The sequence below is a fragment of the Cebidichthys violaceus genome, unplaced genomic scaffold, assembly GCF_023349555.1.
Source record: "Cebidichthys violaceus isolate CVI_PGR_0920_01 unplaced genomic scaffold, fCebVio1.0.p SCAF_1, whole genome shotgun sequence".
NCBI classification, from domain to species: Eukaryota; Metazoa; Chordata; class Actinopteri; order Perciformes; family Stichaeidae; genus Cebidichthys; species Cebidichthys violaceus.
Window position 1 is genome coordinate 6,104,731 of NW_027176262.1, and position 27,965 is coordinate 6,132,695.

The window sequence follows — 27,965 nt, forward strand, 5'->3', positions numbered from 1 at the left end:
TGAATCATCATGCCTACACAGTATGTCTGCTGAACCCTTCTGTATCTTTTTGCTATTTGCTGCCCTCAGCAGGAGGACGGAGCTCCTGCAACACCAATAGGCAGAGCCGACCCCAGCCGTAGCAGCACCTCCTCTGGAGGAGGTGGAGGGGGTTTGATGGGTGAAATGAGTGCCATCTTGGCACGAAGGTGTGTGTGTGTGTGTGTGTGTGTGTGTGTGTGTGTGTGTGTGTGTGTGTGTGTGTGTGTGTGTGTGTGTGTGTGTGTGTGTGTGTGTGTGTGTGTGTGTGTGTGACGTCACAAGTTTGAAGTCGGATCAAATATACAGTGCCTGCACTCAATTAAACAATTAGGCTTACCTACTTCTGGTTTTATCTGAAGTCTGTTTTATCTTCATTTATCACCTTTTTTACCTTGACTAATTATCATATTTAAACTGCAGTATATATTGTGTAACTGTTCGAAATTGCCCATCTGTTGAAGTGTTCATGGTATAACTTGAAGTGATTCCTCTTCACATCAGGAGGAAAGCTGCAGACACTGGAGAGAAGCCCCCTGTGAAGCCACAAGAGAATGTAAGAGTCTGCTGTCTGTCATTAGTTTTTTGTTAATGCTGCAAAGCACATGAAACAAGTGTCTGCATATGTGGCCCCACACTGTAGTTGATAGTTATAAAATAGAAGCAGGTTGATAATGACTCACTCTTACAAGGTTTCTGTCTCTTTTTATACAGGATGATTCAGAGCCTCAAGGTCAAGGCGGTGAGAACTGAACAATTTCATCTGTTGCATGCCACCTACACTCAATCTGATATTCATTTCACTGAGTACAAAGTGAACGTCAACAACTCATGTTTTCATGCATTTTCCTTCTCAGACACCCTGAGAAGACCGTGGGAGAAATCATCAACTATGACCAGGTAATCCAGGATTCAGTTATTTCCATGCTGCTGTCATCAATGAATCTGTGTCGTCGTCGTCCCCCAGGTGTTGGTGTCTCGTGTTAAAACTCACCCAAAGAGTAGTTCTCCATCAGTGCAAGTGTGTCAACATGTGTGCGTCTTTGTTTTGCCTGTGTGCGAATGTCTTCCATTTTCATTCTAAGAGGAAGGTGTGTGTGTGTGTCTCACTAACAGGAATAACTCCATCCCCAAGAGCATGGACTCCACCCCCTCATTGTCCCAAGGGTTCAGGTATACATGCTGCCCCGTTCACTCATGACCTTAGTTCCCCTTTTCTTTTCCTCTTCAGGGTTAGCGCAGCACACCTACGTACTGCTGTAGCATATTATACAGTTGATAGCAGCACCATCTAATGGATCAGAGAATGGCATGCACCCAAGGGACTTGTAGGCGTAGCAGCCGGGTGTGTTACCTCCAACAACTGAATAATAAGATAGAAGCCCGACTGTGGTCGATGCTTATTTTTCGATGTCACTTCTGTGCGCTGAGGTTGATGCTGTCCTCTCGTGTTGAACTTAATATCGGCGTTATCTGAATTATTGGTATCCTTAAGGTTGACATCACTTCAGAAAGGTAATTATCTTAGATATGTTAACCCTCATTGCATCGTTGGGTGTGTGGATGTTTCTGCAACTTTCTACTGACTATTCCTTCATCCCTCTGCTGCTGCTACTGGTGATGTGCTAGATTGACAGTTGGCCCGTCAATGCAGTGCCGTGAACCTTCCTGGCTTTTTTTTTTCCTCTGAAAAACAAACACAAACAGTTGTCTGTATTTGTCTGCTTCTTGTCTTCTTCCAGGCCGAAGCCTGCAGGCGGCAACAACAACAACGGTAATGATGCAGGTGTCATGGATGACTCGGATTTAGAGAAAATGAAACAGGTGAATTTCTCATCAGCCCAGCGACATCAATTTTCAATTAAAAGAGCAGAACCTGAATTAGTGAGATTACATGCATTTATAGGCAGCTTTCTCCAGTAAGCTGATTTTGTAAACCTCATTATGGACACATAATATACACACACACACACACACACACACACACACACACACACACACACACACACACACACACAAAGTCAGGACCAATGCAGTGTCTTCTATCACAATACAGTTAAAATAAGAACACCATGCTTCCAAATTAATGTTGGGGTAGGAAATGAATCTGATTACAGACCTTCTGCATATATACATGGATTCACAGTAACCAGGTTATTACACTAACCTGGTTCCTCGTAGTACGAGTGTTTAACTATCATGCCATGACTGACGATCTGTTTCTCAATCAATATTTTTTAGGAGATCCTGGAAGAGGTGCGTAAAGAACTACAAAAGGTTAAGGAGGAAATTATTGGAGGTGAGATTTCTTTGTACTCTCTTAAAAACTCTAAACATTTCAATTTTTGCTTTACACAGTATTTCGGGGTATGTGATGCTTGTTTCTCCTCTGTCCCTCCACAGCCTTTATTCAAGAGCTGCAAAAGAGAAGCACATAGTTCTGCTGAGTGTCAGGTGTAACGGAGGGATGCGGTAGATGGAGGTGGTCGAGGACTGTTGGGACCTCTCCTCCGCTGCGCCTCCCATGTAGCCCAGGGATTTTTCTTTTTCTCCGACACATTTTCTCTTTTCTTTCTCTCTTACACGAACGCATGTGAGCATACTTGCTTATGTGTCCATCATGCATATTCACTTCATGTAAATGGTAACCCTCCCCCATGCCATCCGGCAAGTTTGATGGTCACTCCCTAACACTGCGACGGTGATCCCATCTATCCGATCTCTGCCCCCTGTTCATTCATCCCGTCCCCTCGTGTCCTCTGTGTTCATCTGAACCAATTCAGAGCACATAGCTACAGCCACAGTTGTTCTTCCAATTCGTCATCATGTACACTCATCATATCCCTCTTTTCTGCAGAAATCCTGCTACTTGTGTCTTCTCCCTTCTATCAGACGCACCATTTACTGATAGAGCAGTCTTCAGTATTCAGGGACAATGTATTAGTCACATTTTTACTGTAATAGCGAGATGCTGGCATGCTGGGATCCTTTTTCTCTCTTTCTCAGTTGGCAAACACTTCAACCTCAAACACTGCTACAGGTAGTTGAGTTTAGACATCTGCCAGTAGGTTGTTGTCTCAAATGGTAGTTGGAGGTGGAAAAACAATAATAATCGAGGATGGATCGGAGACCCCAACGGCCCCGACTACTGCAGTCTCGCTCCGTCAAGTGGACTTTCAGCTCCTGCTCCAATGGCTAAGAACTAAAACAGCACAACACAAGCCTTCACTGCTGCAAGATGGAGACGTTGGAGGAAGAGGAGACAAGCAAAGGGAATCTGATGGACAACCTGAGTGCTGTGAAAGAGGAGTGTGTTGTAGTTTTATGATGTGTGAGAAATGTTTTCTCTTTGCATTGCACTTGTTCCAGAGGAAGTGTGTCTGTGTGCCACGCTGCCTTGACAGACTATTCCCTCACACTCAAAATGAGATATTTGTTGGCCAGTGCAGTGCTCCTACACTGTGCTTCCGCTAGTTCATTTCTTCCATTCTAGCTATGTTTTCTAACCTTGAAACATGAAAAATGGCCATGATGAGGTCAATTAATTTGGCCATGACCAACTGCCTTGAGAATAAATATATAAATATATATATATAAGGAAAAATATATATTTGTTTTGAGGGAAAATGTTAGCAAAAATTAAATGGTGTTTCTATTTTAATCGAAATGACTGGTGAATGGGGATTTTGTTTTCCTTTTTTTCTTCAATGATTGTTTTCTTATGAGATGTTATTTTGGGTTTACTGTTTCTTTTTCTAATAGAGTCTAGGCTTTTTACACTGAAATAATAAGAAAACAGCTTAGAGACACTGGATTAGAAATGCCTTTATAGTCGAATACAGCTGCTTCTTGAAATGCATTACTTTGTCTCGAGTCATCTTTTCTTTGAATTCAGACTAATGAAATTTTGCACAAACTGGCATAGAAATGTTATTAAATACATGAACAATTTTCAGCTATGTGGCTCATGACTGAATTCTAGCTTTAATATGATAATAAATATGTGCAAACTTACTATATCTCTGCCATCTAAAGGCATGGTTTTTACTAACTTTGACCGTTTGCTTGTATGTATTTCACAAACCAATATATCTGATGTGTTTATAGTTGGACTAAAGCTTTAAAAAATATATATGCTGTCATTAATAATTTTTTTAATAGTTTATAAATTTGTTACGGAACTGACGTACATGGGCTCTTTATTGCTTTGGTTTTATGGAGGATAGACTCCTAATTTGTAAAACCGTTAGGAGTAGAAACACGGAACATGTATTTTTGCTTAAATAAAATAAAAACCTTGACTTATCAAACCCATCCTTCACACAGGAGCCAGTGTCCTTCCAGAGCTCCCTTGACGCTTCCGGACTGAGAAGCTCTGAGCCGTTTCCGCCGCCATTGCGGATTTTGGACAGAAGATCAGCCGTATAGCCACTGCCATCCATCGATGCAGTGCAGAAAGCACACACAGAAGGGGGGGACATAATTTAATTTTTTTTACTGATACAAAATTTCGGAAACGCGATTAACAATATCACATAATACCGTTTATCGTGTTTTTTTTAGTTTCACTGACTGGCTCCGACCTACACGTAGAGTGAGGAGGTCGTAGCTAGCGCGGTGCTACTGCTATTAGCTAGCTGGCTGTTAGCGGTACCGCTAGGATTTCAGGTACGCTGGAGAAGCTCGAGGAAACCACCACCATGGCTCAGATCCTACCGATCCGCTTCCAGGAGCACCTGCAGGTATGTGAGCAAAATGTGACAGCTAAACGAACACCGACATTATTTGTTCATCTCCCCGGTTAACGGTCGTTTGACAGCTTGCTAACTGAGCTAACGGTAAACGTCAATACCCGAATGAATGACCTCCCCTCCCCCGTTGAGTCAGCAGCCAAGCTAACAACTAGCCTTTAAGGCTAGCAGCTCATTCATTGCACTGATGCTGTAGCCGACTCAACACTAGCCGACGTTAGCTGTCAACGACAACTAAGAAAATACATTTGTTAATATTAGACATTTTTCCTGAGCCTTGGTGACCAGTTCTTGCTCCATTGACCTATGCATGTCTACATTTTTGGTTAGCAAATAAGCCATTACATTGGCAAGCTAAACATAACGGTCTGTGTGTCGTGAGGGATGTGCGAGTCACGTCATCTAGTTAATCGTAACGTTAGCTACCATCAACGTGTATTGCTCGGATGGCTGCTATATAATGCTAATGTCTCACGGAGCCTCAGTTAATGATGTGTCAAGTGATGTACTGAGGCTGGCTAACGCTAGCAGCTTAAAATCCGTGGTCAGCTGCGGTATGACTGGAGCCTGTATGCCATACAGTGAGGTTGTGTCACGACAAGACATGTACACATCTAAAAGAGAGAGACCGAGGTTGTTCTGTAGAGGTTTCTATCCTCCTCATCCAGCTGACGGTCGTGAAGCAGGTGGTCCACCCATTCTATCAATAATGACAACATTTTCTATCACTCACACATACGTTATAATTTTCTAAAACATCTGGAAACGTATTAATCAGTTCAGTTACAATCGAGCTCAACTGGTACATCTGTGTTTATTATTTGATGTGCTTAATTTTCTCACTGAAATCTATACATTCTAGATTAAACCCCACAGAAGACGTCTTTCATACTATGACTACCATGCGCCTTGGATGGCCTTCTCCCATCGGACAACATACTCTGTTTGTTATATTTTATATAGAGAGAGTTGTCTGTTATTGTGTAATTAATAAGCTGGCAACTGAGTTTATGTTACATAGTCCACAACAACCCTTGAGAAGTTGTATTTGCATATTTTTTTAAACAAAAATGCAACCATCTTTTACAAAGACTCTTAAGTTATGGGACAGTTAAATATGTAAGCTTATCGTCATAGTTGTATTAAGATAATTTATATGATTTTTTTTCCTATTTACCTTTTTGAAGTGTGACTTGAAATTATTTTATGGATAATGATGCCTTAGATGTTTGGTAATATGACGTCCCCTCATCATTTGGACTCCTACATATCTGCTATCAATACATTAAGGACTACAACGTCTCATAAATATTGTACTTTATTGTAGATTTCTGTGATATTCTTTGTAGTTTAAACTGTGTTGGCCACGGGCTGCTACTAAAACAAGTCATGCGTTCTCATCTCAGCTCCAGAACCTGGGAATCAACCCGGCCAACATTGGATTCAGCACTCTAACCATGGAGTCCGACAAGTTCATCTGTATAAGAGAGAAAGTGGGGGAGCAGGCCCAGGTTGTCATCATCGACATGGCCGACCCCAACAATCCCATCCGCAGGCCCATCTCTGCAGACAGCGCCATCATGAACCCTGCCAGCAAAGTTATTGCCCTTAAAGGTAAGCTGAAATGCATCTCTAGCACTTTTAGCACATCGTTTTATGTGCCACCTAGAGAGGAGAGCACTAAGTTTGTGAAAGCACATTGACTTAAAAGTAAACCGTTAAAGTTTTGGCCGGTCACATACCTTGCTATGGTGCTTTTCTAATACATTTTGGGTCATTTGTGTAAATTCCGTTTGTGTTGTCAGTCAGTTATGTAGCTTTCACAGTCTGCTTTTCATTTTGATGTTCATATGTAGACCACCCCATTTCTGTTTGTCAAAGAAAGGTTGAGTAACTAAAGTACAGTGTAACAAATTTAAATGTACAAGACATTGATATTTTAGGACAGGTAGCCGTAGTACTAGTGCTAGTAAAATGTCATGCTGTCATGAATGCTTTGTCTATTTTGCTTGTTTTTGCTCTTTTTTCATTTCCTACTGCTTTCTTATGTTTGCAGACGGTGAGTTGAATTTTACATATCATGAGTTGTCAAAGTGTGATATTGTGGGCACTGTCTTGAAATGTTTGCACAGTTGGTAATTTGAATGAATGCTTGGATTTATAATAACAACACAAGCAAGCATAGCAAAATTAAGATGGCAGCTTAAAGGACTGTGTCTTTTTCTTTCCTTGTGTTTTTCTTTTTTTCGTGTGTGTTTGTCCCATTTGCTGTACATATATTTTATCTTACAGCTGACCATTTTCTGACACATAGTTCAATGAATATACTGACTTGGAGGTGAAAACCTCCCAGAAGTTGACTGACAAACGGCAAACATGAAAGTCTTAATTCTGCCTTTTCATTTTAGAACATGTCAGCTATTGAGTGACTGTCACAATCTAAAGGCACACACATAACACAATACACACATCTGCCAGAAAATTGTCTTTGAAGAAAATATCTTTTATGAATTGAATTTTAGAATTCAATGGCCAATAAATCCTGGCATGCATGGAAAACCAGTAGAATATTCAGAATTGTTACAAACTATTATGTGCCTTGGAAAATGGTTGGTAGTAATGTATAGTACGTATGTATGTAGTAAAAGGGCTAAAACATGCAGAAAAAATGATATGGTCATTTAAACAATCGGAAATTCAAGCAAACAGTGACATTTAGGCTTGTCTTGAATAAATAGGTCATCATGTATCTGCTGTCTAGTGGACATGTTTCTATGAAGTTGGCCATTTAGTGCGCTTGACGTGTAAAGCACATTAGATGTCCTGATTAGAATTGAATGCCATTGGCCTGTGATGTTTTAAGCGAATATATTTTTAATATTTACAAATATGTTAGTCAGCAGAGGACAGTACATTCCCACCAATTTGTAGATAATTGACTGGTTCATTATTTTGTTTTGGTTTTTGTCTTTTGTTTCACTACTTTGGGCGTCGGGCTTTGTCGTGACACTAATTAGGTTTTATGTGCCAAAATTTTATTTTAATCAAAATTAAGTTACTCTGTGTAGAATTAGAAAATGTCACACTTTGGTTTCCCCAGTGGTATAATCATGACATTGTGACGTGTAGCAAAGCACAAAATAATGAGGAGAGATGCACATTTACTTATATAAATGGAATATATATAATTTATCAATTAAAGAGCATGCGGAAATGCACATCTTAATAGTTTGCCATACCTGGGTGTATTCCAGCTTCCAGTTAGAGAAAGAGAACAAGCAAGCTTGAGAGTGGTTGAGCAAGAACTGAGCTTTATTTGGTTCTTATATATGGATCATATTTTTATGGTCAGGGAGAATCTGGACCAGCCAGCCCCAGGACACCGCAGAGATATAAGCCAGATGTGGTGCTTTCTTTTGGTTACTTTCCTCCTCTTGGCCTGTGTTTGGACGATACTGCTACTGTTTACAATATGTCACAGGAGTAGGCGGATAAAGCTGCTTCAGTAGGTATTGAATATGTTGTGTTTCAAGTGCAGTATTTGTGTGGTACACATAATCTGAATTTTCTCTTTAACTACTTGCAATGTATTTTTATGTAGGCAGGTAGTGTATTTTTCGAAGTACCGTACACTCAGTATTACCAAAGTAATTGTTGAGAAATGTCGCTGTACATGTTCACTCATATGCTGTGTTAACAGCTATGGGGATTAGGTTGGTTGAGGCTTGCTTGGGCCTGATTTAATCTAAAATATATCTCTTGGTCCCATGAATCGTTTCCTCCGGTGAGACTAGAAATAAATAGACCGGGTGTGAGCACATCCGTCCAGCATCCCTCCCATCACCGCATCTGTTTATGTGCTTTGTGGTCGTCTTTTGCTAATCTGCATTCAGACCCAACTCAAATTCCCACATCCCACATTGTAGGAATAGATTTTGATGTGAATCCCGTAAGAGCTATAACCACATGCCTCCAGTAGGTAGAGTGGGTGGAGGGCTGGACACGGGCCTCATTTACACTTTCACTGGGCACCATGTTTTTCTGCAGATGTTAGTTCCTAATTGACCTGGTTTTGGTTGGAATGATCAGCAGAGCATTGGATCATTGTGTCAAAACAACATGGAAAGTCATGGTTGATCCAGTTGAGAAGCACAGAAAGCCTAGTAGTAGTAGTAGTAGTAGTAGTAGTAGTAGTAGTAGTAGTAGTAGTAGTAGTAGTAGTAGTAGTAGTAGTAGTAGTAGTATTTCTCAGCAAGCATCCAGACCTGAAATAGCACTGTGTTATTGATGCTGGCGTCCTTTGATCGCTGGGATGATGAAATTGGATTCAGGAAATCCAATTCAAGTAATAAACCCATGAGTTTAAAGGCTAATCAGACACCAAAACACTGCACAGCATTTTATATCTGTCAAGACAAAATTTTGTGAAATGCAATTGTTTTAGCATCCATTGCAATGATCACATGGTCAACAGTAGCAATACCCCGCTCACATTGATAATGAATCTACCTGGACTCTGCACCTGCGCAGATTCAGCCAAAATAGTGCTTTGCCTTATGACGCCGCATCGTGTTGTGGAAAAAGTTGAGCCTCATACAACTTTTTTGTCGGCCTCCCTCACTGCGTCAGGGACTGCATTTTTCTGACGCAGTGCTAATGTCGGTCTGAACACACAGTCTTAGTCTGTTTTATAGATGAGTTTTCACTACTATCACAAGAGGTTTGCATATTCCGCCTCGACTGAATGGGTTTCATTTCTCAGTTTTATTGCATCAGACCAAGCTGAATGCAGATCCAACAGTGGTTGCCCTTTTGTTGGTCTTGCCTCTTGTTTTGACACGGATTAGGGCTGTCCCCAATACCACTTTTGAGGTTTCGAAGCTTCAGTGAGACGCGCTCACACAGAGAGAAAGAACCTCCTTCTCTTTATTAGATCATCATTCGCCTCTCACCCATCGCTCAGTCATTTAGTGAGAGAAACAGAAAAGAGATCAGCTCGATCTCAGTCAGATATACGAGAAAAAGTATTTTTCTCTTGTGGCAGGTTTTGTCATAGTAACTAAAATACAAAATTACACTGATAACCCATAAAAACATATTTGCTCATATGAAAGCCTTTGAACAAATGTATTAACATATATATATATATATATATATATATATATACTTCCATATTATTTCACCGTCCCAAAAATAATTTCAACCCATCTGAAGTCAACATAAACCATCCCAAATTTTAAATGTTATCATTTTCCTTTGTTATATTCATCTATAATGGTTATTTGCATAAAAATACAAATAATTTGAGAAAAAAAAATATTTGTATTGATTAAAAAAAAAAAATCTCTGCAGTTTTGATGATCTATTATACACTAATGTTAGAAAGTTAAACAGGTCATAATTCCCTATCTTAATATCTGTTTCATATTGCTGTGATAATAATCTACCTCAGTGGAACCTCCATATGTTAGCTATAGGCACAAGTGCTGCCAATGTTACTAGCTCTTTGTTGTTCACATGTAGCATTACCAGAGACTAGAAAGCATCAATGCAGAATAATGATCTGGACGTCTATTACTATCACATGGAAACGGTCGAAGCTTCGAAGTATTTGGGTCAGCCTTAAGACTTTTTGTTGAGTCCTTTGGTGTTCCTCAAACCAAACCCTGACTACCAACCTTTCTCCAGCATTAGGAAGTTGGTATGCCCAAATTGTGTGTGTACTCCCGAAGTCTGCTGTGGTTTGTGTGTGGTAGCTTTAGTCACTAACTGATTTTGCTTCTCTTTTCGTTTTATTATTAAGAATGTTTTTTTTGGGTGGGGGAGGGGGGTCACAGCATTCATCTACGTCCCTGTGCGTTAACCGTTATGTACATTTTCAGCGGCAAAGACCCTGCAGATCTTCAACATCGAGATGAAGAGCAAGATGAAGGCTCACACCATGACGGATGACGTGACCTTCTGGAAGTGGATCTCCCTCAACACCGTGGCCTTGGTCACAGACAACGCCGTCTACCATTGGAGCATGGAGGGAGACTCTCAGCCAATCAAAGTCTTTGACCGTCACTCCAGCCTGGCAGGCTGCCAGATCATAAACTACCGCACCGACGCCAAACAGAAGTGGCTGCTGCTCATTGGCATTTCAGCACAGGTAATTATTATGACCAGTTGTGACCCTTGATCATTATTGAACCACAACGGCACAATTGGGCTCTAAATATTTAGGGAAGCTGTGTTCCTTCAGGCCATCTGCAGTCTAGCCTCAGTCTAGACTGAACAGGTTTCAACTGTGATTTGTAAACCTGTTCTTATTTAAATCTGCACACGTTTTCCTAAGCTTCCACTTTCTTTTCCCAATGACTGGTGATTTCTTCTATTCTTCGATAACTCTTACTCGGTAGTGTCTTTTGTCTCTTTCTGCTCTGTCAATTGATCCGGCCTGAGTCTCGCCCGTTATCACGTTTTGCTCCAATAACAAGCAAGCTTGGTACCCAGCAGAACCTCTGTCCTTAACTTGTGCCATTTCTCTCCTCTTCAGCAAAACCGTGTTGTCGGAGCCATGCAGCTGTACTCCGTGGACAGGAAGGTGTCTCAGCCCATTGAGGGACACGCCGCTGGCTTTGCACAGTTCAAGATGGAGGGCAACACTGAAGAGTCCACCCTGTTCTGCTTTGCTGTGCGAGGACAGGCAGGAGGAAAGGTACGATTCACTTGCACTGCAAAAGTCTCTGTAAGTCATTTGAGAAGTGGAAATCGCTAAGCTTTTTGGATCATGCAGAATCCAAATCAAATTTACTGCATTTAAGAAAACTTTCCAGAGGACTCTTGTTACATGATGTCGCTGTCTTTTCACTTCTAGCTGCATATTATTGAAGTGGGGACTCCGCCGACTGGGAACCAGCCATTTCCAAAGAAAGCTGTGGACGTTTTCTTTCCTCCAGAAGCCCAAAATGACTTCCCTGTTGCTATGCAGGTACAACAACTGCTTACTTATGAGGAGCCGTGTAGAGCCTGTTCTGTCTTTGTTCACTAAACAAGATTTCCTCCTCCTCTGGTGGGAAACAATACTCTCCACATTACTGCCTTTAAGAGTAAGATAAGGGGCATTGTCTAAAATATAGTTTTCTATACTTGGGTTGGATTTTACTATTGAGAGATACTATTTAAGTGACCTGGTACTCGCCCACTGGGCTCTGGTAAGACTTCATTAGCTTTGGGTTCAATATCTTGCTGAAGAGTATTTTGATAATCATCTTTTTGTTGATCATTTTCATGTTCTAACCAGATTTCTCTTTCTATAACTCCAGATCAGTTCCAAGCAAGATGTAGTCTTTCTCATCACCAAATATGGCTACATCCACCTGTATGACCTGGAGACTGGGACTTGCATCTACATGAACAGGATCAGCGGGGAGACCATTTTTGTCACTGCCCCCCATGAGCCCACTGCGGGTATCATCGGAGTCAACAGGAAAGGACAGGTACTGTAGCGTACACACTCTGGCCCTCCAGATTTCTATTTATTTGTGATATATCGTAGCTCAGCCCTTACACAGAGAGCAGACGAGGTGTTGGTACCCATCCCGATTGCAGACATTTGTTGGTGATACACTTTCCCTTTGTCGTGTCAGCACTTTTTTTCTATCAGCGTGGGTCCTTGGGTATTGCCTTGTGACCTCGACTGAGGAAATCTCTGAAAATAACCGGCTGTAGCAGCATCTTCAGTGTCAGGCAGCATGTGACACGCACAGCAGGAGGGCTAAGCTTGGCCAAGCAGACTGCGCAATCTAATCCTGTTATTGCTCTTACCGTCAGGTCTACCATGTACAGCTTAGCACATTGCACAGAAAATGTAACACTACATGTGATTTTAGGAATGTGACACGAACACGTCTTAGGGTGTAAAACATCTATTTCTGCATTGTGTACAAAGAACCTGCCAACATTTCACTGTCAATTAAGAGTGCTTTGTTTACAGGTAGAAGTCAAATTGTTGTAAATAATTCTTAGGGTTTTTTTGTTCTTTGCATGGAGTACATACTGCATGTTGTTTTCTTTGCTGTAACGTGGACCCTGCATTGTTTTAAAACCCACCCATTAGGTCTCTTCTGTTGTGTACAGCTAATAAAGTGTGCAAATGTGCTTTTTCCAGGTGTTGTCCGTGTGCGTGGAGGAGGAAAACATCATTCCCTACATCACCAATGTGCTGCAGAACCCAGACCTGGCCCTCCGCATGGCTGTCCGCAACAACCTCGCCGGTGCTGAGGAGCTGTTTGCCCGCAAGTTCAACACCCTCTTTGCAGCGGGAAATTATTCCGAGGCTGCCAAGGTGGCGGCCAATGCACCCAAGGTACTGCCAGTGTGCCACCTTTGTCTCAGAGCAGGTTAAAAAACGTGACATTATTCACAGTTCAATTAATACAAGTTCTGACTGTTAAGATTCAGCAGTATATCTTATGTTTACTGCAATTACACCACCATTCTTCCATGCAATACTCAAAGGTGACTTTTCTCAGAATCTTCCCACCGTCACTTAATTACGTTGTTTATCCCTCCATCTTTTCTTGTCCAGGGTATCCTGCGGACCCCAGACACCATCCGTCGGTTCCAGAGTGTTCCAGCCCAACCAGGCCAGACGTCTCCCTTGCTCCAATACTTTGGCATCTTGCTGGACCAAGGCCAACTTAATAAGTTTGAGTCTCTGGAGCTGTGCAGGCCTGTCCTCCAGCAGGGCCGCAAGCAGCTCCTAGAGAAATGGCTGAAAGAGGACAAGGTATGTGTCCAGTGGTTGGTTTTACAGTAAACAATCTATATCTTATCTTCTGAACGCAGTAACCAGTAACCGGGTTACTAGTATTTATCATGTATATGGGGATATTAAAAGCCTGGTTTCTGTGTGTTTGCTTGCAGCTGGAGTGCTCTGAGGAGCTTGGAGACTTGGTGAAGTCTGTAGATCCTACTCTTGCCCTCAGTGTCTACCTCAGAGCCAACGTCCCCAATAAGGTCATTCAGTGCTTTGCAGAGACTGGACAGTTCCAGAAGATTGTCCTCTACGCCAAGAAGGTTTGTGACAATGTCTGACTTTGTTATTCCAAGTTCTTCTATAATATTAGGCTATTGTGGTACAGAGAAGTGAGAAAGTGTTCAAAAGAGCCTCCAAAATACTATTTTGCCATGTTGTTATCTGTGTTCCACTATTGTCTTTACATTATTGTTGTACGCCTCAGATGAAGGGCTATTATGCTTAAAGGTCTGTTGTCTCTGTAGGTGGGCTACACTCCAGACTGGATCTTTCTGCTTAGGAACGTAATGCGGATCAGTCCGGAACAGGGCCTTCAGTTCTCCCAGATGCTGGTTCAGGACGAAGAGCCACTTGCGGACATTACACAGGTAAAAAAAAAAAAAACATCTTTACCATCTATTAATAACACAAGAGCCTATATGTCAGATTGGATAAAATATCAAATCAGGTGGTTTTCACCAGGAGGTTTGCACAGGTCACAGTAGTGGCTTGTAATTGTTCAACATTTTTGATTTGTTGCACTTGCTCTGCCTTTGGGCAGCTTAGAGTAAGCTGATCTTGTGACAGGAAATTGCCAATTCAGAGGCAGAATTAGGCAACAGCTACTGCTCTACACCCAATAATCAAACAATAAAATGATAGAAGCTGTTATTTGATTTACAAAGTATACCAAACATAGTCTTTTTGAGAGGAGTTTGACATCTCTGATCACGTTTCTTTTCTGTGTCTCCAGATTGTTGACGTGTTCATGGAGTACAACCTGATCCAGCAGTGCACCTCCTTCCTCTTAGATGCCCTGAAGAATAACAGACCCATGGAGGGACCACTGCAGACACGCCTGCTGGAAATGAATTTGGTGCACGCCCCACAGGTACATACGTACATTTTGCCTGATCTAGAATTGGAACAGCTCAGTTTAATTTGGCAGACAGACGTCCACTAACAAAATTCACATTTTGTTCGGTTACAAATTCATGATATATGAAGTTTTACATGCTTTTTAAAACTAACCCTTAAAGGTTTCTTTCTTCCTTAAAAAGTGTCTCTGTGTTTCCTTTTACCAAATATCTCATTTCCTTTGGCCTATTTTCAAAGTTTCCTGTTAACAAAGCTTCAAACAATGTTGAAATGTCTTTGTCTCTGTTGCTTGTCTTGCAGGTTGCAGACGCCATCCTGGGCAATCAGATGTTCACCCACTATGATCGCGCTCATGTGGCACAGCTGTGTGAGAAGGCCGGTCTCCTGCAGAGGGCGCTGGAGCATTATACTGACCTGTATGATATAAAGCGCGCTGTGGTGCACACACACCTTCTCAACCCAGAGGTACAACACCGACCAAGTAGCACAATAAAATACGAATAACAAAAATGTCTAAAACATGACTGTAAACCTGGTTTCTGTGTTTGCTTTTGAATCGCTGATTTATTTGTGTTTGTCCCTGCAGTGGTTGGTGAATTTCTTCGGCTCCTTGTCAGTGGAGGACTCTCTGGAGTGTCTGAGGGCCATGCTGTCTGCAAACATCCGCCAGAACCTGCAGATCTGTGTCCAGGTCGCCTCCAAGTACCATGAACAGCTCTCTACTCAGTCCCTCACTGAACTTTTTGAGTCATTCAAGAGCTTCGAGGGTAAGCTGGGAATATACTGAGAGCCAAGCACTTCTTAAGCACATTTTTAAAAGATAGTCAACGTTAGTTCTCCTGTTGATTTGAACTGTTTTTTGTCTTTCAGGTTTGTTCTATTTCTTGGGTTCTATTGTGAACTTCAGCCAGGATCCAGAGGTTCATTTCAAATATATCCAGGCCGCCTGCAAGACGGGCCAGATCAAAGAGGTGGAGAGAATCTGTCGAGAGAGTAACTGCTACGACCCGGAACGTGTGAAGAACTTCCTTAAGGTCAGAGGTGGACCGGTGCAGAATAAACATTTCACGATTAAATAATCTAAACTTTCTACCACTAATTTATCCAGACTGTCGTTCAGCAAAGCTAGCATTTATAAGCGGATAACATTTTAAATGTTTATCTCCACAGGAAGCCAAGCTGACTGACCAGCTGCCTTTGATCATTGTGTGCGACCGCTTTGATTTTGTCCACGATCTGGTTCTGTACCTGTACCGCAACAGCCTGCAGAAGTACATTGAGATCTACGTGCAGAAGGTACATTATTACATCTTAACCAGGTGGAAATAGTGTTTTCTTTAAATCCAAAACAATAAATGAATTAAATGGGTTACTCTTAGTCTGCCATGTGTGAAAACTGCGTCCTGTATCTTGTTTCCTCTCTCCCCCATCCCTCTATAAGTGTTATACTGTCTCATTGATGCAGTGAATGCTTTAGACATTGGACCTCCTCACTCCACTTCACTCCACTTGATGATCCTTTTATTCCAGGTGAACCCAAGCCGTCTGCCGGTAGTCATTGGAGGGTTACTGGATGTGGATTGTGCTGAGGATGTGATCAAGAACCTGATTCTGGTGGTTAGAGGGCAGTTCTCCACAGATGAACTGGTGGCTGAAGTGGAGAAAAGAAATCGGTAAGAAGAGAGGAACTAATTGAACTGCATAGCAATAGAGGACTCACTGAGTCAACACTTGGCCATGTAGAGTCGCTTCAAGCCTTGCTCGAGTGCAGTGAAATCGTAACTGTGCGTCTTTCTCCAGACTGAAGCTGCTGCTGCCTTGGTTAGAGGCTCGTATTCATGAAGGATGTGAGGAGCCTGCTACCCACAATGCCCTGGCCAAGATCTACATCGACAGCAACAACAACCCAGAGCGATTCCTGAGGGAGAACCCCTTCTACGACAGCCGTGTGGTGGGCAAGTACTGTGAGAAAAGAGACCCCCACCTGGCCTGCGTGGCCTATGAAAGAGGACAGTGTGACCAGGAACTGATTCATGTGAGTTAAACTGAAATTATACTTTCATGTCAGGCAATTATAAGAGTTATTTTGTGAGTTATGACCATTCTGTTGTAAATTAAATGCCATGTTCATTGATCAACACAATAAGTTGCATGTTTTGTTGCTCTTTTGGTTTATTATTGTTTCCTGTTTAAGTGGTTCCAATGTGCAGAGATTACTTTCGTGACATTTCTGAACTGCTGTTGCCTCTCGCGTTAACTGTTGTTGTCTGTTCTGCTTCAGGTGTGCAATGAGAACTCTCTGTTCAAGAGTCTGTCCCGCTACCTTGTACGTCGCAAGAACCCTGAGCTGTGGGCGAGCGTGCTGCTGGAGACCAACAACTACAGAAGACCACTCATCGACCAGGTCCGACCCCATTGCAGACTTTGCGTTCATAAAGACCTGTAAAACAAAGTTAACATTCCTATTGTATCCATTTAACAATCTTTTAGTTTTTCGAGGGTATATTGTTTTATATTTACTTCCAACATGAGCTGAAGTGCATCAAGTCTGTTGTGCGTCTCTCCTGCAGGTTGTCCAGACGGCCTTGTCTGAGACTCAGGATCCAGAGGAGGTGTCGGTCACAGTCAAGGCCTTCATGACCGCTGACCTGCCCAATGAGCTCATCGAGCTTCTGGAGAAGATTGTCCTGGATAACTCTGTCTTTAGCGAGCACAGGTAAGAGAGGCTTGATGTTCCCTGTACATTCCCAAATATATTTGGCCTGCCGCAATCTCCAAAAACGTAAGCAGCAAGCCTCTTGAGACTATCTTTTTATTTTGTAGAAGCTTCTTAAATTGTGGTCAAAAACACTCAATTAGAAATGCGTTTTGCTTTTTTTTTTTTAGCCATAAGACCCTTTTGTTGTTGTTTTCAGAAACCTCCAGAATCTACTCATCCTGACGGCCATTAAAGCTGATCGAACACGCGTTATGGAGTACATCAACCGTCTGGACAACTACGATGCCCCAGACATTGCGAACATCGCCATCAGCAATGAGCTGTTTGAGGAGGCCTTTGCTATTTTTAGAAAATTTGATGTCAACACCTCTGCTGTGCAGGTCAGTGGATTTCTGCTCGAGACATGAACCCGAAAGCTTTTATACTGTCTGTGTACAGTTTTAAGCTGTAGCTGTAGTTTTAAGCTTCCGTGATCTGAGTGTTGTCTCATTTTGTCCAGGTTCTGATTGAGCACATCGGGAACCTGGACAGAGCTTATGAGTTTGCCGAGCGCTGCAATGAGCCACCGGTGTGGAGTCAGCTGGCTAAGGCTCAGCTCCAGAAGGGCCTGGTCAAAGAAGCCATCGACTCTTACATCAAGGCTGATGACCCCTCTGCTTACATGGAGGTGGGACAAGCTGCAGCCCAAAGCGGTAAGATGAACTTTGTGTATCGCATTAGCTTCATTTGGTGCTTAGATCTGAGGAATTTTGGATGAATGCCGAATTCAGTGTGATTTGTCTTTTTAATCCTTTATTTAAAGAAGACATCTGATAGTTTTGGTAAATATACAGTAGATTGATGTGCTTATGAAACTGATCACAGTTGATTGTTTTGTGCAGGAAATTGGGAGGACCTGGTGAAGTTTCTGCAGATGGCCCGTAAGAAGGCCCGCGAGTCATACGTTGAAACGGAGCTGATCTTTGCTCTGGCCAAGACCAACCGCCTGGCTGAGCTGGAAGAGTTCATCAATGGACCCAATAATGCTCACATTCAGCAGGTACGTCCTGGGAAGCCTGCACACATACACAGATGTTACCACTTGATTCTCTTTCATCGGTTTACAGTTTCTACTTTGCTGATCTTGCTTCCCCCCCCCCCCCCCCCCCCCCATTTTTCTTCAGGTGGGTGATCGTTGCTATGATGACAAGATGTACGACGCAGCCAAACTGCTTTACAACAACGTGTCCAACTTTGGCCGTCTGGCCTCCACTCTGGTGCACCTGGGAGAGTATCAAGCCGCTGTGGACGGAGCTCGCAAGGCCAACAGCACTCGCACCTGGAAGGAGGTGAGGAATGACGAAACACTTCCATTTTAAACTCTTAACAGAGGAAAAAGTCCTTTTGAAGAGTAAAGAGTCAGATGTTGCGCGTTAGACTGAGTTCAAGCAAAAACACTAAGCCCTGTAGTGTCAGTAAAGAAGACGTGCTGTGATTAATGTGCTGTCCACACGCCTACACTAAACACTTTGTTTGGTTTGATTCTCTTCCAGGTGTGCTTTGCGTGTGTAGATGGGAAAGAGTTCCGTCTTGCCCAAATGTGTGGGCTGCATATTGTGGTCCACGCCGATGAACTGGAGGAACTCATCAACTACTACCAGGTAACCGGGGTCAATGTAAAACTCACTGCTACACTTATGACTGTTGTGTAACTACTGAGTAAACCATCTGGAACCAGATACAGTGCACAGGACAGTGGGGTTTTCGGTTGCCCTCGTCTCTCCCAAACGTCAAAGCTTACAGATGGCATTTCATTACAATGCACATTTTATAGCAGTAAATCTGAGTTTTTTGGCAAGAAGGTAGGCGCTACACTTTCGCCGCTGTTAACGGCTGTAACCGTCATATAGTTGCACATCAAAGCAGCATCCATGAGCTATCCGTATGAGCACCCTCACATGCATAAACATGCTGTAAAAGCATGCGCTCAGGTAGACTGAGTAGATTACGCCACTATATCTTTACAAAGCAAGTCATTATTTGATGCTATATTAATGCTTTGAGTGTTGTATAGGGAAGATATTTCCAGCATGTATGTTTTTTTTATTACTGGTTTAAAGGGTTAGTGTCATTAAGTCCATCTGTACCCTCCAGGACCGCGGCTACTTTGAGGAGCTGATCACCATGCTGGAGGCCGCCCTGGGACTGGAGCGCGCTCATATGGGCATGTTCACTGAGCTGGCCATCCTCTACTCCAAATTCAAACCCCAGAAGATGAGGGAGCACCTGGAGCTCTTCTGGTCCCGCGTCAACATTCCAAAGGTAGGCGAAGGGAACAACTGCAAGGTCTTCAAATAAAGCGTGTTTTATTGTCATTTATACAACATGTAACTTCCCCTGATACTCTTTTGTAGAAGCATGGCTTGTTTCGTTTGACAACAGTTGTATCAGTCAGTCTTTATGGCGACTAAATATGAGTATGTGTGTGTGTGTGTGTGTGTGTGTGTGTGTGTGTGTGTGTGTGTGTAACAGGTTCTCAGGGCAGCAGAGCAGGCCCACCTCTGGGGAGAGCTGGTGTTCCTCTACGACAAGTACGAGGAATACGACAACGCCATCATCACCATGATGAACCATCCATCTGATGCCTGGAAGGAGGGCCAGTTCAAAGACATTGTCACCAAGGTAAAAAAAAAAAAAAAGAAATCTGAACAACTTATACTGTTATATTAACTGTTAATTATTGATATGTGATGCTAGTAACAAGTTATATTGTTACCAACAGTGCCAAAGCCTAATACTGAGCTGTTATTGAGGTAGAACGTATTTGTAGCTGGTCACCTTCAATATATGTGCTCTTTTCTTTGTAGGTGGCCAATGTGGAGTTGTACTACAAGGCCGTGCAGTTCTATCTGGAGTTCAAACCATTGTTACTGAACGACCTGCTCATCGTCCTTTCTCCGAGACTTGACCACTCACGCGCTGTCAACTACTTCAGCAAGGTCCTCAACCATTATTTTTTTTTCACAAAATGGAAATAAACGCTATTGTGGATCAGTAGTGTAAAGTTACGAGTGACTGTTCCCCATTGAAGTAGTTAATTCTTTGGTGGAGAATGATATATGATGGTGACCTAAAAAAAAAAATGGACAAGGATGATAAATGTTCTGTTTTTCTGTTCAGGTGAAGCAGCTGCCTCTGGTTAAGCCTTACCTAAGGTCTGTCCAGAATCACAACAACAAGTCAGTCAATGAGGCACTGAACAACCTCTTCATCGTTGAGGAAGACTATGCGGTATGATGTTTTGATATTGTACGCTGTGCATCCAGATAGTATGATCATCTGTTTCAGATGTTTACATGTTGGTTATGGTGAGAAAAAGTAAATTTTTCAGATTTTTCACCGGCAGGATAAATGTCTTCCCGCAGTTGCATTTTTAGTTGCATCTTGTAATCCCCCGTCTCTCTCTCTCTTATCTAGGCATTGCGTGCTTCCATCGATGCCTATGACAACTTTGACAACATCTCACTGGCCCAGGGCCTGGAGAAGCACGAGCTGATTGAGTTTAGGAGGATTGCAGCCTACCTGTTCAAGGGCAACAACCGCTGGAAACAGAGTGTCGAGCTCTGCAAGAAGGACAAGCTCTACAAGGTGCTTGACCACTTAAACAAATGATAACTTTCAGTACATACTCCAGTTCTTCCAGCTAGTATAAATCACAGCATCACAAATGTAAAAAGGCAGATGTGGTCACTTTCTTCGAGTCAATTTATTGAAATGAAACTTCCGCTTTCTTCTCTGCAGGATGCCATGCAGTACGCATCCGAGTCCAAAGACATCGAGCTGGCAGAGGAGCTCCTGGCTTGGTTCCTGAACGAGGACAAGAAGGAGTGTTTCGCGGCCTGCCTGTTCACCTGCTACGACCTGCTGCGGCCCGACGTGGTGCTGGAGACCGCCTGGCGACACAACATCATGGACTTCTCCATGCCGTACTTCATCCAGGTCATGAGGGAGTATCTCTCCAAGGTGGGTTGACCAGAGGTAACCAGTGTGTGTGTGTGTGTGTGTGTGTGTGCTCGATCAGGTGAAGGTAGAGGGCTTTGTGCGAAGGTTTCTTGAAAGAGACAAAAGTATATTGTGTCATTTTATAGATACATTTAGCTCCTCTAAAGTAAATACAGTGAAATAAGGTCATTAGAAGGTAGATGGGCAAGATTACCCAAAAGTTCACCGTTTTTTTTTCTGATCGGTTTGCACCCATCTGACACCTAAAAAGCACCAGCAGCTGCTAAAATGTGTTTGCAAATACTATCCAACTTTAGTAAGTCACCCCCCCCCCCCAGACAGTATCAAAGAGAAATCCCCCCCCCCACAGTTCTGCATATTCTTTCCTCCATTCATCTTCCTATGCTTCTGTCAGTTGTGTTTCTCATCACTGGTAGTTTTCCTTTTTCATTTGGGTTTCCATCCATTCGAGCTGCTTTTCCATACAAATGTGTTCCAGAGGAGATTCATAGCTGCTGTGTTGCTCCTTCTGCCATTTATCTCTGTTACATGGCATTAAAAAAAAATGACCCACCTATTGCTTTCATAACAGACAGCAGACCTGAATGAAGCATTTGTAAAATATTTGTTGCATTTATTTGACAGACTTGAAATGCCAAGTTGGTGGGTTTCACTAATCAACACCAGATGTTAGTTCAACAAACATCTGGTGCTCAGTTTTCTTGTGGCTGACTTTTTGGTGCTTGTTGGGGAAAACTCCACCAGTTGGTTATTTAAAACAGCACGCTCAAGTCTTTGCTTTATATATTAAACACTGTACATTATGTAGTACATCTTGTTTAAGTGTTTAAACTTACAGTGGGCCCCATTAGTTAACATGTGTATTTAGTTTTTGATTCTGTAGAAAAGCAACAAAGGGACGTTTTACACTACCAGAGTGATCTCAAGTCTGCATTTGTATCAAAAGTGGCGTTATGACCTGCATCTGTCTCTCTGGATTTTGTGTTTTCTTGAAGTGACAAGCCCTGTGTTTGCTCTTCTCTCTCTTGTCAATTTCTATTTTTGGGAGACTTCCATTTGTTTTTTTCCTCCTTAAGTTGCCTCTCTGAATTTCCTTTCCAGGTTGATGCGATAAAGGAAAAGGTGAAAGTCGAATCCATTTTCTAATCATTCTTTTTGACCCCTCTCCCCCCCGTCCTTGTAGCCTGTAGTTTGGAGGAGTGAAATTAGCCGAAACTGCATGACCCCCCCCTCTCCCCCCATGTCACTCTGCTGCTTCTGACTGTAAACTCCACATCTCCACTAGACCACCTACCAACCCACCAGACTCCAGAGCGGGGCTCTTCTCACCCATCCCTCAGGGCTCTGCTAGGTTTGCTGGTGTCAGTGATAGCTCTGGATCAAACAGATGTTGAATTAAATGGGCACAAAATGCGTAGCATGAGGAGGCTATTTCTCCAAAGTGTTTAAGAAGTGACAACTCCATTACATCTAAGTTATCAGTAATACATGCTGAGTATTCACCTACTGAGAAATTAAATAGAGATTGCTGTAAACATTTATTTTTGTTAAAATGGGGGCTTACGTGTGTCCAGACATGCTCACACGTGTCAATACAGTATCCATTAGCTCTGATTGCAGCTAAAGCTAGCCAGCATTGGCTCTGGATCTGTATTTGTATACTCTAAATTTGCAAGATTGCAGTTGGACTTTTTTTTTAATTAACTTGCCCTTTGCTAAGAGCAGTTAGCAAGACCATTAAGCTTGCAGTAAACATAACCCTGACATATCACCTCCTAGGGTGATATGGAGAACAAGAGTTTATCCGCTGAACACTGCTGCCAACGGCACTGAGCAGTGAGAGTGAACTAAGACACTCGGCCATTAAACCGAAAACAATTATCTGAAAGACACTCCAGAGCCCCGCAGAGCCGAGGGGGGGGAACAGCGGGGTCCGGTGATAATTCTTGTGCTCCATCACGGTTCTTCTCCTCAAACACACTGAGCCGTCCACTTAAGCCAGCACGCCCACCAGCTCTCCTCAGGAGTGGGTGAAGAGCGCCACTCTGGATAACTACCTCACCTGCTGTGGTTCAGGTCCTTTTCTCACCAGACTCGTAGATGCATTCCAATGTTAAACTGTCTTGTAACACCGCTCAGCTGCAGTCCGCTGCTAGCGCCACGCTGACTTGGTTCAGGATCATTTCAGGAAGCGCATGTTTTCACCTTGTAGACGCCGTAACGGGAGTTTCTAGGCATGTCAAATTAATACTTCTTGATTGTGTCTTTTATTTTGAGAGGGGTGAAGGCATGTTTATATCTGTATTTGGACCGTGGAGCAGTAGCATAGACTGCAGCTAAGTGTAAGACCTAATTTCATTCATAGAAGAGCCATTGAGGTATTTTTTTTTAATTCTGTTGGAGACCTTTCATATTAATTTATATCAGTGCCATAGAAGAACATTCTGTCAGAGACCTTTATATTATTTTTCTCCATATTTGTCAGTACTACTGTATTTGTCTCAGTGCCACAGAGGAACACAGATGATACAAATAATCAACATTAGTCCAGGCATATTAAGAGAGGGGTATTTTTCTACAGTATATCTGAGTATTCTTTGCTAAGTGTGGTCTCTTCAAGCAACAAACTGTTGAGCTTTTGAGAGCAAATAATCAGTTTGGGAGGGAGGGGGGCATGCATGTCCCCCTCCCCCTTCGGTAGCTTCAGCCTCAGCAGCATTCAGGCCAGGCTAGGAGACATCGTTGTTGGCTGTGCCTGCTTCTGGAAACCTTAAATTGGCTGTACAAAAGCATCCCCTCCACCCTTCTTCTCACACTCCCTCCACTATGCTCTCTGCTTCTCTTGTCTTTTTCTCTCATGCACTCTACAAGAAGACAATAACTCGACTGCCGCTTCAGCATGTCTCTCAACCCTTCTCTTCTGAAACGATACAAGAGCCTGTCTTTCTTCAAAACAGCCTGCTTAACCAGATTGACTGTAGTAGTAAACCAGACAGTATGTAGAGAACTGACCCCAACACCGCCGTAAGAGCAAAGGTATCACGTAGCGTCACGTAGCATCACGTAGCGTCACGTAGCGTCACGTAGCTTCACGTAGCGTCACATAGCGTTGTCCTTAGCTGATTTCATCCTGATTTAAGCTGCTCACTGCCATGGCTGAGGGTACTAGCTGAAGCTTTTTGCTGGCTGCTTAACTCTTTGAATTGTCTTTAGTCCTTTTCCCGTCATTGTCTGCCTCTGGGCTGCTTTGCAAATACTAAAACCAGGCAGTTTTCTCAAGTTGATTCTCGAGGCTGCTCCATGCTTCTTGTAGCTGTTCGTACGCAGGCAGTGAATTGATGGGGCCATGTGTGAGGGCCCATGTTAAAACTTATATGTATAAAAATATCTAGAATAGGCAAACGGGACAACAGATGTTTGCACAGTGTTTATTCTTACCTTCAAGTATTTTTAATAGTTTCCACAGACAAAACAATTAATTTTTAAAAACAAATTATCAGTTAATTAATGACGTTATTTTTCTTATGTGACAATAAATTGAATATCTTAAGGTTTTAGAGTTTTGGACAAATCCAGCCTTTTGATGACATCACCTGCCTCAGGCTGATTATGGCCATTTTTCACCAGTTTCTGTCAACCGTAGTTAATCCGTTAATTGATCAAATTAGTCGTCAGATTAATCGATAAAGATACATCTTTAGATGCAGCCCCATTTTCAACATGAATCATTTACACTATACTGTATAAACTTGTTAAATGTATGTACTTCAGTGCACTTTCAATAAATACATTCAGATATGAGTTGTGTTTATTCATGTAACCCCAACATATTCTACAAATACTTAAAAAGACCTTTATGAATGAGCATCTCACGTGTCCCATGAATGTCTACAGACAAGATAGCAAACAGGCACATTTAGTTTTATGTAACTATTTATTAGTAGAAATATGTAGAGCTCAGACTTTCTGAATCAAGTATTCACCTTAGTTCCAGTTTAACATTTATAATATTTATTTCAGACAGGAATGCCAATTCATGATTGCTACCGAAGGCTAATCAAGTTGTGTCTTGGTCTCTCAACTTCTGCTAAGAGGTCTTAGTAAGTCTATTTGTACTGGTGAGGGGTCGGTTCTCTACATACTCTACACTTCCAACATGTTAGAGTAGATGATTTGGGTGGCTGGATGGTGGGACCATTATTGCCCAGTCGCTGTTTGTCTCCGTCTCCCCCTTCCTAATCCCTAATACGTCCCACAAAGACGTGGACGTCTATCTGATAGACTGTTGTAGCCGAGCTTGATAGAGTAGCCAGTAGCTCTGTAGTCGTAGTTTACTCCCGTTGCCTTGTAGAGGGCCTCCCAACACATTAGCGAGGCCTGCCTCCCGCGGCCTGTTTCTTTATTTAAATCTGGACTGTATTCGTCTTCGCCTGTCAGGAATGGTCCCATCCGTCAGCCAGTGAAATAACCCAGAGGTCAGTCTTTACAAACCCGGCGTCTCAGCCCTTGCTCTTCAGGAGCCCCGTCGGCCACAGTGTAACTGAAGTCTGACACGTCACTGTTGTCGTGTTTTCCCGCAGGTCGACAAACTCGAGGCCTCCGAGTCCCTGAGGAAACAGGAGGAGCAGGCGACTGAGTCTCAACCGATTGTTTACGGTAAAAAAAGACCACTCACAGACGTTTATTGTGTTGCTGTAAAGGAAACCGAGAGACTATTTTTACTCAGTTTGCTGTTTTAACTCCCCGGTTCTTGTGTTGCAGGCACACCCCAGCTTATGCTCACAGCAGGGCCCAACGTGGCCGTGCCTCCTCAGCAGCCCTACGGCTACGGCTACCCAGCAGCACCGGGCTACGGCCAGCCCCCACAGCCCAGCTTCGGTTACGGCATGTGAACACCCCCCCCGACCCCACGACTTGGCCCAACTCCTTCCCTCCATCTGTCCTTCTCTCTCTCTGTGTTCCTCACCAGCTTCCTATGGTCTTCTACTCACAACAGGGGCCACAAAGCAAAGCAACAGCCCACTCTCGTTTTGAGTACTATTTTTTTATTACGTCGTCCTGTTATAAGAGAAAACATTTAACTGCATTGAAGGACTTTTATTTGTATTGTTTGAAAAAGAAATTGGACCACATGTTTGTTTGTTGTTTTTCACATTCCATATTTATGACTACTTATTTAGAAATATTTTTGTGTTTATGTTACTGTCATGTTTTTTTTTATTGGTTTTGTGCAGAAGTGGACTTGCTAAAGCTCAGCAACGAACCTTTGAAGTAGGTGGAGGAGCATTGGATTTTGCACTCGTGAAGAAGTTAATGTAGAGAAGCTCTTACTTTTGATGTACTGAACATGTGAACTGCTTACATTGTCTCGTTTGTCTGTATAATGCATTTCATCGTTGTATATTCTGAGAAAAAAAAGGTTACATATAATATTTGAACATATATTGCCATTTCAAATGGCTATAGCTAGCAACACTAAGTAATGATAGTATATTCTGCACAGGCGTGTAGCTTTATGGAGTTTTAAATGCATACAGACGTATGAGTGTGTGTGTGTGTGTGTGTGTGTGTGTGTGTGTGTGTGTGTGTGTGTGTGTGTGTGTGTGTGTGTGTGTGTGTGTGTGTGTGTGTGTGTGTGTGTGTGAGAGAGAGTGTGACTCGACGGTCTGAATAAGAATTTTAACCCCCCTCTCAGCCTGTCCTGGGCTTCCCAATCCATCCCCCTAGATGTTAGCTCTCCTTCATTGGCTCCATGTATTTAGGTGACCTCTTGTGCCGTGTACAGTGCTTGTGTGAGACTGTGTCTGTGTATGTGCAAGGATGGGACCACGGCTCCCCAACCCCAGGGCCCTTAACCGTACTGTGTGTGTGTGTGTGTGTGTGTGTCTGTGTGTGTGCGTGCGTGTGTGTGTGTTTACTCGGAACCCTCCTTGTGCTGAGGGCCGCCGCGTATGCCAGGTGTTGTAGTGTTTCCCCTCGGTCACCATTACATTTTTTGGCCGTGTACAGATGTGAACATGAATTGAAAACTTTTAGACGGATACCCCACCCGTCTGTCCTCCACCCACTCCCCTGTCCCGTCTCCTCCTCTGTTGATGCGTAGTAGCGAGAACAAACAAGGAGGCCGAGGAAGACCGGTCGGTGGAACCTTTGGCATCCTAATGACGACTTGATTAGATCCATAAACACTCCTGTAGGTTGTGTGTTTAGATGGTTATGATGAAGAAATCAGGCCTCAGTACATCCAGTTCTTTGTGAAGAACGGTCTGAAATAAGAGCCTGTATTTACCTTGATGTACTTAACTTCCTTACATGCTTTAAGCTATGTGTGTGTGTGCGTGTGTGTGTGTGTGTGTGTAAAGTGTCATCCTAACCCCAACATAAGTTGAATTCCTTTCTGTTGTCATGCATATTAATAATTAAGGGGATCTGTCATTGATAAGTGGAAGAATATGACTCAACTGAAAGGGAAATACTAGCCGAAATAAAAACAAAAAATTGTACCTTGTCTCCCGTAGAGTCGGTCTGTGACAGAAAGTAGTAATGTCTCAACAAGAAAAGTTGTTTTTGCAACATGTATTCGCATCAACTTCAA

The 27,965-nt window shown here is 42.7% G+C and overlaps 2 protein-coding genes across 4 annotated transcripts in view; both read left to right on the top strand.

Moving 5' to 3' along the window:
* vaspb (vasodilator stimulated phosphoprotein b) overlaps positions 1-3,877 on the top strand; it is an 11,588-nt gene extending 7,711 nt beyond the window's left edge. Inside the window, exons 6-13 of the mRNA XM_068735075.1 lie at positions 70-188; positions 523-574; positions 733-760; positions 876-918; positions 1,135-1,191; positions 1,761-1,842; positions 2,260-2,317; positions 2,422-3,877. Of these exons, the coding sequence (XP_068591176.1) occupies positions 70-188; positions 523-574; positions 733-760; positions 876-918; positions 1,135-1,191; positions 1,761-1,842; positions 2,260-2,317; positions 2,422-2,456 (474 nt within the window). The 3' untranslated portion in view covers positions 2,457-3,877. The remainder of the gene's footprint in view (positions 1-69; positions 189-522; positions 575-732; positions 761-875; positions 919-1,134; positions 1,192-1,760; positions 1,843-2,259; positions 2,318-2,421) is intronic.
* A 536-nt stretch (positions 3,878-4,413) lies between these two features.
* On the top strand, positions 4,414-27,873 carry LOC137870523 (clathrin heavy chain 1). Of its 3 annotated transcripts, XM_068707897.1 has the most exons (33): positions 4,414-4,760; positions 6,176-6,383; positions 10,652-10,920; positions 11,308-11,469; positions 11,629-11,742; positions 12,077-12,250; positions 12,922-13,119; positions 13,342-13,542; positions 13,680-13,832; positions 14,037-14,159; positions 14,525-14,662; positions 14,950-15,114; positions 15,236-15,416; positions 15,520-15,683; positions 15,820-15,945; positions 16,180-16,322; positions 16,450-16,684; positions 16,931-17,053; positions 17,220-17,365; positions 17,565-17,748; positions 17,868-18,060; positions 18,250-18,407; positions 18,532-18,696; positions 18,901-19,008; positions 19,502-19,669; positions 19,880-20,029; positions 20,215-20,346; positions 20,528-20,638; positions 20,825-20,995; positions 21,149-21,370; positions 22,472-22,492; positions 25,951-26,026; positions 26,132-27,873. In XM_068707897.1, the coding sequence occupies exons 1-33, from the start codon at positions 4,719-4,721 to the stop codon at positions 26,260-26,262; spliced, it is 5,055 nt and encodes a 1,684-aa protein (XP_068563998.1). In that variant the 5' UTR covers positions 4,414-4,718; the 3' UTR covers positions 26,263-27,873. The 3 variants fall into 3 exon arrangements, with proteins under 3 accessions (XP_068563998.1, XP_068564007.1, XP_068564017.1); XM_068707906.1 differs by lacking the exon at positions 22,472-22,492; XM_068707916.1 differs by lacking the exons at positions 4,414-4,760; positions 6,176-6,383 and adding an exon at positions 6,418-6,828.
* The last annotated feature ends 92 nt before the right edge of the window (positions 27,874-27,965 follow it).